This window comes from Oryza glaberrima, chromosome 6 (genome assembly GCF_000147395.1).
Source record: "Oryza glaberrima chromosome 6, OglaRS2, whole genome shotgun sequence".
NCBI lineage: Eukaryota > Viridiplantae > Streptophyta > Magnoliopsida > Poales > Poaceae > Oryza > Oryza glaberrima.
Window position 1 is genome coordinate 6,119,977 of NC_068331.1, and position 11,707 is coordinate 6,131,683.

An 11,707-nucleotide genomic window follows, 5' to 3' on the forward strand; every position below is an offset into this window, starting at 1 on the left:
AATACACCTTATTTTAAATAATATTTTGTAGGATCGTAGAATCGGGATACTAACTAAGATTTCGTAGGGTTATATGTAAATGAATTGTAAGATCGGGATACTAATTTTAAGATACTAGGTAGAATCGGTATCCTTTTAGATTGGTACGATACTAGGATACGGATTAGGTTACTAACAACCTTGGCAGTAACACAATAAGTAAATCAACAGGGCTCTCACCTCTGTTCATCATTTAGAATGTGGCTTCTCCAACGACTACAAAGACCTCATTTCAGCTAAAAAATGACCACGATTCGCCTATTTGTGACATAAGCTAAACGGCATATTTACATACGAAAAATAATTTGTGAATAAAACTTTTATATGCGTGTTCTTAGCGATATAAAAGTAAAGGCTAAAAAATAAACTTTGATTAAAAAAAATCCAAAATCAGCTCTAAGTTTAAAGTTGAATATTTAAATTTTGGCTAATAAGCATAAGCATATGCGAAAAAATGAGGTTCACAAGCTCACAGCCTCGCACGTTTTACTTTGTGAAAAGAAAATTTTTAGATGTCATATCGGATGTTTGACCGGATGTCGGAAGGGGTTTTCGGACACGAAAAACTAATTTCATAACTCGCCTAGAAACCGCGAGACGAATCTTTTGAGCCTAATTAAGTTGTCATTAGCATATGTGAATTACTGTAGCACTTTATGGCTAATCATGGACTAATTAGGCTCAAAAAATTCATCCCGCGATTTCCATGCAAACTGTGTAATTGGTTTTTGTTTTTATCTATATTTAATGCTATATGCATATGTCCAAAGATTCGATGTGATCTTTTTGGGAAAAAAATTTTGGTAACTAAGGCCATGTTTAGTTCCCTGTCCAAATTTTTTTTTAAGTATACGGACACACATTTGAAGTATTAAATGTATACTAATAACAAAACAAATTACAGATTCCACCTGTAAACTGGGAGACGAATTTATTAAGCCTAATTAATCCGTCATTAGCAAATGTTTACTGTAGCACCACATTGTCAAATCATAACGTAATTAGGCTCAAAAGATTCGTCTCGCAATTTACATATAAACTGTGTAATTGGTTTTTTTATCTATATCGAAACACAAACACAGCATAAACCAGGCCTTATATCGAAAGGGAGAGGAAGAGAGATATCATACTGCAAGGTTAATGAACATAAATGTTCACTGAGCTGACAGCCAACAAAGCGAGGTTTGGGTGCTTGCTTCGGCAGAGAAATAGAAAACGTTTTGGGCCCATGCAATTATCTACTCCAGTAAGCTACTCAATGCTGCTTGCAGGCTCATCACATGCAAAAGGAATCAAAATCATCGCCTTCGCTCGCTGAGCTGCCACCATGCTTCCAAATGAGACAAACGGGTGGTTGGTAGCTAGGACATCTTCACCTCTGCAAATTCACACTACAAACATTAGACAGATAGCTTTTGCAAAACACGGTTACACAGCTTGGTTACCATGGCAGGAGGATGTTTATTCATGAAATAGCACCAAACAGTGTACCTTCACCAACAACAGAAACTGTTTCACTTCCCAGTCATCCACATCAAAAAGCCTGAGTACATGGAGTTATTAATATTACCACTACCAGCCTGTCCAGAGGGGAATCCCCAAAGCAATGTGAGCTGAACAGGAACAGAGGTCCAGAATTTAAGCTCCACAGCGGGTGTGATGAGGAACTACTACGCTACAGCACAACGAATGATGAAACGCTATGCTATCCATCATGCAGAAACCGAGCACATCCCCTAAGCCGGAGCCCATAACGCTAGAAGGAAAGTGAGCTTCTATAGGTACAGACATTGAGCAGCATCGCTGTACATCAGTCTTTTGCATCCAGGCGGAGTACTTGCAGAACATGATGGTGTGTGTGTGTTCTGGACATTTGCCTCGAAGCAGAGGGGTTTTGGATATTGCTTCAGTCCTCCCTGAAAAAAAAATGGAACAGAGATATCAAATGTCACGTCACATCTCATGACCCAAAAATGTTGACGACACATTAATTTATGAGGCAGCAAGGAGGGTACAGCTCCACTATAAGTACAAGCAACAAACTTACTGTTCACTTAGACGGCTTACCAGGTTGTTCCAACAATATTTTTGTGCTCTTAAACTTAAGACTGGCATCTACTGACTGTAAGAATAACACGTGTTGTCTACAAGTATAACCCAAGCAACAAGGGGTCAATCTCAAATGGAGGATCTTATTGCACATTTAGGATAAACATTTCAATTCAGTTCAGTTCAGACTCCAGCCTGAGATGGATTGTGGTAAACTTGGTTGCAGCAGTTTGGATAGCTAACTTTCGTAAATTTATGTTGCAAAAGTAAGATATTGTTGTTTTTCGAAAAACAGAACTAGTGCGAGGGAACTGTAGCTGGATAACAAAATTTATCTAACTTTTATCTCATAATCCGAATACTACTACTACTTTGCAACTGCATTTCTACAGCAAATTTTAAAGTGCACCACAGAAAGGTATAGCAACAGAAAAATGGCCCTTAATTGGCACAGAAAATATTCAAATGATAATTTTCTTAACCAATTCTAGTGTCGTTGACTCTTATCTTTGTAATGGCATAATACACAAAAGTTAAGTTTCTAATTGCTACAGCATGTTGCAAGACCCAGCAATTTATTTTCAATGTTGCTTTACCTAGTATGCAAGAGGGGCGAGTTAGCAGGCTTTAAAGACCGCTTAATCGTAATACTAATTATATTTATGAATCTACTTTTATATAATGTACGGAAAATAAACTAACATGTGGGCTCTTATGCAGGCCAGCAGACTGCTCACTTGCATCCTTAAATAGTGCCGACATAAACTATGTCACACCCACATCACAGAAGATTATGCTTGGTGTAGTACTCCAGAAAGTCAAGAGGCACCAAGAATAATTCAAAAGGAAACCATTACAAAGAACAGCTTCCATAAGATAGTACCACACTGATTTCACAATTCTAGTTTTTGTAAAGTGAACATAGAAAACTATATTGAATTCATATTGAAGAATAAAAAAAAAATCAATGGATACACATTTACTGAAATAGATCAACCAGCACACAAAATGCAAGAATTTTTTGCAGTAAGCGTCTACAGAAATATGGCCATTTGAGCAAAAGGAACAAACTACAGCATTCTGAATGATGGAGGCATATAAAAGAATCGCAAAAACCTAAACATAAGAAGGCCAGGTTAATCTCAATCAGCACGAGGAGAAACTCAGCTACTCATTATGGAATGTGAACATAAAATCAAATGACATAACTACTTAATTCGTTGTTCCAATTGTTTCATAAGCCCAGTCATTTTAGTTTCCTGTGTGCTGCATGCGAACAAAGAAGTGCCATTCCAAGTCCATTCACACAATCTTAACTATGTCCATTCTGTTTTCATACTGGGAATGGTTGACCCTTACAGCTAGCAGGTTGGTGACCAGGCACCTTATTCTTAATTTGAGACTACCATTAACAGCAAAGGTAATCAACAGCGATAGACAGTAAAACTCATTGATGAAAAAGAGAAAAGGGTTCAGAAAACTGATGTGAAACAGTTTAACAATGTTTTGATCATCACTTTTGCACAACGTAGTAAGAGATTCATGCATACAATCTTAAAAACCAAGCTATTTGACCGTGGCTCTGTCACCACAGATTAGAAAATTTCAAAGATGCTAAAATAAACTAATTTGCAGGTTTAGCTTAAATAAATTTCAGCAGGGCCTACTTCCAACCGTACACTGCTAGATTCATGCAAATTATCAAGAAATCAGGGCTAACAAAAATTTAAAAGAACTGTTGCATGTTCTGAATTGATAAAAGCATGAATCTGGCATTCATTTTCCTACTAAAAATGGAGTGTAGATATAGGTAAGCATAGTTCCTTGTACTATCATAAAAAAGACATGTGTTTTTTGGTTTTTAAGGAAAAGTAAAAAAGATAAACATCCTGGAATTCACACAAGAAACAAGTACATCATGCTATTTGGTTTTGTGGACCTTAACTTATAAGTTGTAAAATAAATCCAGCTCTATGTCTTGTTCGTTTCTCCAACAAGAGGGAGATGAAATTTTGGATACTCGTCGCACGCTTTTCAAACTGCTAAACGGTGCGTTTCATGCGAAAACTTTCTATATGAAAGTTGCTCTAAAATGTTAGATTAATCCATTTTTCAAGTTTGTAATAATTAAAACTCAATTAATCACACGTTATTACCACATCATTTTGCGTGAAACACTTAATCTTTATCTTAATCTTCATCTTCAGGAGATTCAAACACCACATACATTGCGGTGTATATTTTGTCACATAAAGCGTAATATCCATCAAAACAGCATTTGATAATTCAAAATTATTTCATATTATCACTGAAGACTATACTCAATTGAATGGTTGATAAAAAAAACCCCATAATCTGTTTTCTTATCTAATATAAAAATTCCACGTTAGAGCACTTCTACAGAAAGATTTATGTCAAAACTCCAAATTAACAGATATTGAAACCATTGGCTCAATTGTATTTTATTTTTCCTCAGTTTTTTTCAATTGTAAAAACTTCTAGTTTTATCATTTGAGTCAAAATATCCATACTCTAGCTAAGGGTCCCAACTTTCTGAAGTCATTGATGTGCTGAATATCGTGTAGGATGGTGGTGCATACAGTCATAGTCACATATTGGCCATGAAACATCTTGAATCTAGTGTGTAGTGTTCACATCATTTTGTACTAGCATCAGTTCTCCACCTTCAAAACCATCATGGTAACTAAAGCCTATATAAGGATGCAGAACTGAATCACTCCGTGTGCAATTCACTGTTTACTGTATTTCTTAGTAGCTCTTTCCTATCTTTGCATAGCTTTGTGTGATAAACAAGTATCAACAACTGCCACCAAATACATCGCAAGGTAAATTAAAGAATGTTCATGATCCATACCATTTGATGAGTGAACCAAAGAGGAAATGCTGCATAATCGGCACTTTCTCAAGCACCTCAGCCTTGTACATCTTGAGCAGCCCGCTGTTCACCTTCTTCCAATGTGGTACGCCACTGATATCATCCAACATTGGCGAGTGCTCTGCGAACGGCCCCTTCTTCACCTTCTTCACATAGGCAACGCATGCGAGGTACATATACTCCTTTGAGAAGTTATCCAGGATATCCGGGTTGTGGATCGACTTGGGCTTCATGTACTTGTGATCAATCAACTGCGCCGCGCCAAATATGAATGGGAGGAAGTGGTAATCGTCGAGCCCCCACACGCCATGCGAGCCAGCGGGCTCCAGCAAGTAGGTGTCCTGAAGCGTGCGCATTAGGTCCAGGTATGCAGCGAAGACCCGTAGCACAACCGCGGGGTAATCAGCCTCGGTGATGAGCCCAAGCCGTGCTAGGCAGTAGAGGAACGCCGCGAAGTTGGTCTCATGCCCCGTGCCGTAGTCGATGCGGGTGGCGTTGCCGAAGGAGTCGAGAAGGTACGGCGCAAGCTCGGCCTCGGCGCCGGCGAGGTCGGGCGACCCGGCGGTGGCCATGATCGGAGCGATCAGCTGGTTGGCCGAGTCGGAGAGCTTCTCGTGCCACAGGCGGAAGGCGGGGTTGCCGTAGCGGGAGTTGTGTGGGAGCGGTGGGGTGGACGCGACGAAGGCGGAGAGCGCGGAGATGAGCTCGAGGAGCGCGGAAACGACCGGGGATGGAGGGGACGGGAGCGGGTCGGAGAGCTTGCGGCCGTGGACGGAGGCGGAGAGCGCGGCGACGAAGCCGAGGAAGTGGCGGCCGTGGACGGAGGCGTGGAAGCGGGCGATGTCGTCGGGGGAGGTGATGCGCTTGGCGGGGACCTGGAAGGCGAACGGCGGGGAGGCGGGCGGCACGGGGAGCGGCTGGGGCACCGGGGAGAGGACGATGGCGGCGGTGTTGGTGGGCGCGTTGATGGCCGGCATGCGGATGGGGCGGTACGCAGGCGGCGGGGAGTCGGAGGACGCCGACCAGGGGGGAGGCGCGGGCGTCGTCGTGGGCGCGCCGCAGGAGCGGCAGAGCGGGGCGTGGCCCGCGTGCGCGGCGGAGCCGGGAGGCGGGCAGGATGTGGCGGATGGTGGTGGTGGGTTCGATTCGGGGTTGGACATGGCTGCCGGTGTCGTCGTCGTCGGCGGCGGCGGCGGATCGGAGACGGGAGTGGGTCGACGAGGGCTGCTACTGGAAGGCACTACGGCGGCTGGTCGCTAGAGAAGAGGAAGCTGCGGCTCGCCAAAATGGTTTGGGCTGATGGGCTCCATGGGCCAGTATTTGGGTTGAAACTGGATAGCCCAGCCTTCTTTCGTCAGGAGAAGCTTCCAAAATTATTATTTTTTATAAAGAGACTACTAAGTACTAATAGGATATATTTATTATCGATAATTGTTTCTCTCAAAAAAATTGAAAAATATAAATATAATATAGTCGAAGTATAATTATATTGTAACTCGCATGTAACTATAACATAAAAATCCCACAGTTGCATGCTATTTCCGTGAAGCGGTGATTGCGAGACCGAATCGGCGAATCCCCCTTAACAACATGCCTATTATGAACTTTTTCCCAACCTCGTTTGCATGAATCGTAAAGAAAGTCTAATGGTTTAAAATTGTATAAAAGTTGCTTAGAAGTTATATTGTAATTGTATATCGGTTACGATTTAATTTTACACTACAATTATACTATATTTACATTTGAACTTTTTTATGAGAAATTTTATCGATAAGTATACAGCAAAACAGTTTTTTAATAATGGATAATTCGGTATTTACTTTAAAAGAAGTTACAGTCAATTACTACAAAGTTTTTAGCATAGTAATAACAGATGAAGATTTCCGATTTTTTATAGAACAGTTTTGTAGTTTATTCGTGAACCTGATGCGCGGTTCGGAAAACGGAATCGCTAGAATTGTGTTGACACATTTTCTCCTCCATCACAGTCGGTGTTTTGAAGCGTCTGATTTCCTTTGTCCCGTGCCGTGCATATTGCTATGGCAAGCTAGCGTTGCGGCTGTCAACATGATTAATTAAAGCTTAACATCTTCATTTGTTCAAGGTTTTACACGCATGCATACTATACTTTATACAAATTTACATCCCACTTACACATCACTTACACATGTAATTATTGTGTAATTTTGGGACTTACATATGTAATTTTGAAACTTACATTACAAATACACTAAATTTATATATGTAATTTAGGGATATACAATGTAAATACATGCTAGCTATTTTTTGGTGAAAAATATGGTATCATAAATATAGCTACTCCCCGGAAAAATGTAGCTCAAATATCAGAACCGCAGAAATCGCTTCAAAAGCTGCATTCCATCTCCATGAAATCAGTTGGATGCCATCGAGATTTGCATTTGTCCACACGTTTGGTGTGGTTTAAAGGTATCTGTACAACAACTCAACAAAGTAAACCATGTTGCTGGCCGTTCTTTTGAACCATATTTTGGAAACACACATTGAGATTATCCAGCTTCGTCTTTCTCGTGGCTACGTCAAGCTACGGTGGACATTTCTGTGCTTAAACGTGAATTCAAGTTCATCCTCGAATAATTTACATCGGCTATGATTACATTTTGCGGTAGCATACAACAATCACAGCTTGCTCTTTCTTGGAATTTGTTCAAACCATCCAATTAATCACGAGTGACAAACCAAACTATCAAATAATATTTTCGTACGCACAGAGCATTAGAAATTAGAACACATGAATAACTCATTAACACATCACACATGCTACAATCCTACAATGCATCGATCATAAGTTCATAACTCAATACAAGCTCTCCTTCTCATGATCAGGGAGCAAATTACAGGATGCACACGCAAGAATATATATGCAACAAGTGAACACGATGAATGAAAATAAATGAGCCATTTATTTTCCATTTTTTTGTTCTCCTCGATCTCATGCAGCTAGCTAGTGAGCTAGACCATTCAATTGACTTCGCCTTCTTCTTCCCGCGAGCGCCGCTCCCGCCATGTCTAGACAAGTGTCTTGCACTGCGACGTCGTGGGGTCCCACAACGCCGGCAGCAGGTACTTCCGGCCGGCGAGCCCGACGGCGTTGTAGCTGGCGCCGGTGACCGGGTCCTTGAGCAGCTTGCCGGGGTAGCCGGGGAAGGCGCCGCTGCCGAAGACGCCGGCGCACGCCGTGGCGGCCTCCATCCCGGCGCCGGCGTCGCCCTGGTAGTACCCGTCGCCGAAGGGGTTCGTCACCGTGCCGGCGAGGAGCGCGGCGAGGCTGATGACCATGCCGTCCACGCCGACGTCGCCGTTGGGCGGCACGAGCGGCGGCGCCTGGGGCCCGTACACCGGCTGGTGGAACGGCCACGCGCACTGGCCGGGGCACTGCTGCGCCGGGTTGCCCGCCCACAGGTAGGCGTACCGCGCCCTGCCGTGCGCGCCGACGCCGCCGCCGTGGCCGTGGACGCCGCACCGCGACATGCAGAAGGGCGCCACGAGGACGTCGGGCGCCGTGAGCACCGCCGTGACGGCGCCGCGGTGGTGCCCCGCCGCCCTCGCCAGCGCCGTGACGTTGTCCAGCGAGAGCGACCGGCCGAGCGACATCCGCTCGTCCATGACCTGCATCCCGAGCCGCAGCCGCGCGCCGCCGCCGCGGTACAGCGACGTGGTGCTCCACCACGCCGCAACGGATGGCACACGCGGGTGCTGCGCCGCCGAGGCCGACCGCACGAAGTCGGCCACGACGGCGCGCTGCGCCGGCGTGAACCGACCATAGTAGAGCACATTGACAGTGACGTTCCCGCTGAGCACCACCCCATGGTGATCCTTGAGCACGATCGGATCGGGCTTCACCAGGAACAGCATCCGCGGGTTGAACGCCGCGCACCCGGCCGGCGCCACGGCGACGACGATAATGTAACACAACAATGGCCGCATCAACGCCTTCGTGACGCGCTCCGCCATCGCTAACAAAAACAAGATCAACGAGGTGTTGCGACTTTGTAACTTTGTAGTATGTGAGAGAAGTAGCTTGCTTAGCTTGTGGGTTTTGGAGTCCTCGGGCTTAAATAGCGGTCCGCGTGGAGCGTGTCAGGCGTAATGGCGACGACGTGAGGGAGGAGGTGGGGCGCGCGCGCGACCGTGTGGATTTGGGTGGCGCGTCGAGGGGGAGTTACGACGCCCATGGCCCGCGCGTGCACGGTGCACCGGCTGGATTCCGCTGCGAAAAACCGCGGGTTTTGGATTGGGCGGAAGCCGTATTTCGTCGGAGAGAATGTCGCTGCTGGCACTTGGTCCGGCGGCCAGAACGTGGCAGCAACGAACATTCTTCATGGCCATTGAAGGACGGGAGATCTTGGTGCGTTGTTTCGGCTGGGGAGAGTATTATTTTTGGGCTTATTCTGTCAGCGTTTGAAGATTGACTGATGCTATGCTCGCTCGGCACCGACGTGGTTTTGGAGCCAGTAGAGAAGCTGCTAGTTTTGCTGCCGGCATAATAAGTTTTGTAGTTATAATATTTGGTATTATTTTCCCTGCATATCTGTCAGAAAAGAAATGATCGGGAGGAAGTCTGCCTTGGACCAGGAAATTTTCCTGGCCCAAAAGATTTTGATTAGGAAAACAAGCGACAATATTTTGATTTTAAATTTGACAAAAGAATCCGGAAATGGACAACAGAACATGCAGTATATGTTTATTGTAAATTTGACAAAAGAATCGGGGAATGGATGACAATAAAACCGGCGATTATATTTTGATTTTAAATTTGACAAAAGAATCGGGAAATCGATGACAATTAACACACGTGGGGCTTCCCTATTCGTCTGAGCTTACAGTTTCCGGCCCATCAACCAAACCTCTCGTGGGCTCGTGGCAAGGCCCCCACAAGTCCACAACTATACAACCCACAAGCGTGGCGCTGCGCCACCATGGGAGCACCGGATCGCGTCTCACGTCAACGTGTCGCGACACAGCGAGCGCACGCGTGCACCGCGCCGGCCCGCACGGCGGCACACCGCTCCTCCTGGCGACAAAAGCTTCCCAAACAAAATCCTTTGCATAATTATACGGTGCAGCATGTGCGCTTCCACTTACAAATTCAAAAGTTCTTTTTATTTATAAAGCGTCGCTAACTTTGCTATAGTTGTTGCTACCCAGCAAGCAGGCAGGCAGGCAGCAGGAAGAGCCAAACATAGCCGATCGAGTTTGACACGAACTTATGTACACAACATGGTCACGTACTCACATCACATACATACATACAGACATACTACTATCAGCATGTACACAATACACAACCCGACGCGTGTTGGACAGGTTACACGAGCGTGGAGCAGGCGGACGTGTCGGGGTCGAAGAGCGCCGGGAGGAGGTATTTCCGGCCGTGCGCGCCGTGCGCGTTGTAGCTGGCGCCGGTGGCCTTGTCCACCAGCAGCGCGCCGGCGTAGCCCGGGTACGCGCCCTTGCCGTACACGCCCGTGCACGCCGTCGCGGCCTCCAGCGCCGCGCCGCGCTCCCCCTGGTAGAACCCGTCGCCGAACGGGTTGGTCACCGCGCCGGCCACCATGCTGGCCACGTTGATCACCATCCCGTCCATGCCCACGTCGCCGCTGGGTGGCACCAGCGGCGCCGCCTGGGGACCGTACACCGGCTGGTGGAACGGCCACGCGCACTGCCCCGGGCACTGCGTCGCCGAGTTGCCCACCCACGCGTACGCCGCGCCGGCGCGCGACACCGGCCCGTGCGTGCCGCACCGGCTCATGCAGAACCCCTCCACCGCCACGTCCTGCGCCGTCAGCACCAGCGCGACGCCGCCCTTCCCCGGCCTCGCCCTCGCCGCCAGCGTGGGCAGCTGGGACAGCTTCAGACTCTTCCCCAGCGAGCACCCTTCGTCGGAGACCTGCCCGGACAGCACCACCCGCGCGTTCTTGGCCCGGCCGCCGCCGCCGCCGCCGTGCGCGCCCCCGTTCTTGCCGACGGCCACCGCCTTGGAGAGGTACAGCCGGTGAATACTACCCCACCACTGCGACACCGACGGCGCCGGCGCCGCCTGCAGCGGCGCGGCGAGCGAGAGGACGAAGTCGGTGACGACGGCCTTCTGCGCCGGCGTGAACCGGCCGTACCAGAGGATCGACACGGGGATGTCGCCGCTCAGCACGGCGCCATTGTGGTACGTGAGCTGGTTCGGCTGGGGCTTGACCAAAGACATCAGCTTCCTATCCGCCATCGCCGACACAGCCAAGCCTGCGACGACGAGCATCATTGCAAGCAACAAGCTCTGCTTCTTCGCCATCCCGGCAAGAAGAGCTCAGATTAATCTAGGAGAAGACTGTGTATGTGTGAGTGTCTGAGTGATAATGTGAGAAGCAAAGCTAAAGCTGTGAGCTGCTTATATAGACGAGTTGAGCTGTGTCAAGAATGTGAAGCATCTGGATATGCATGTGTAAAACAAAAGTAATTTTAATTTCTCTCTTCTTTCTCTCTCCTTGGAGAAGGTGCAGCTAAAAGCTCCAAACTCCAAAGGCGTGAAGTGCAGATAAACAACAACCACTGGTCTCTTTCCGTGGCATTCATCAGTACTCCCCTACCCTAAAAAAAAAAACAGTACTCCCCTACACAAAAACAAACGTATAGTAGGAGAAAGATAGTATACCTTCGTCCTAAGATAAGTGTTGTTTTACACTATTCACGTTT

At 46.8% G+C, this 11,707-nt stretch overlaps 3 protein-coding genes across 3 annotated transcripts; all 3 read right to left on the minus strand.

Moving 5' to 3' along the window:
• Positions 1–1,480: 1,480 nt before the first annotated feature.
• On the minus strand, positions 1,481–6,225 carry LOC127777611 (uncharacterized). Its single transcript, XM_052304208.1, has 2 exons — positions 4,964–6,225; positions 1,481–1,955 (listed from the first exon to the last, which is right to left on the minus strand). The coding sequence occupies exons 1-2, from the start codon at positions 6,142–6,144 to the stop codon at positions 1,946–1,948; spliced, it is 1,191 nt and encodes a 396-aa protein (XP_052160168.1). The 5' UTR covers positions 6,145–6,225; the 3' UTR covers positions 1,481–1,945.
• A 1,461-nt stretch (positions 6,226–7,686) lies between these two features.
• Positions 7,687–9,036, minus strand: LOC127777612 (protein EXORDIUM-like 2). Its single transcript, XM_052304209.1, has one exon. It carries the CDS (start codon positions 8,975–8,977, stop codon positions 8,033–8,035), a length of 945 nt encoding a protein of 314 aa, XP_052160169.1. The 5' UTR covers positions 8,978–9,036; the 3' UTR covers positions 7,687–8,032.
• Positions 9,037–10,076: 1,040 nt separating this feature from the next.
• LOC127775548 (protein PHOSPHATE-INDUCED 1 homolog) lies at positions 10,077–11,470 on the minus strand. The gene has a single exon (XM_052301805.1). The coding sequence runs from the start codon at positions 11,304–11,306 to the stop codon at positions 10,332–10,334; it is 975 nt and encodes a 324-aa protein (XP_052157765.1). The 5' UTR covers positions 11,307–11,470; the 3' UTR covers positions 10,077–10,331.
• Positions 11,471–11,707: the final 237 nt, after the last annotated feature.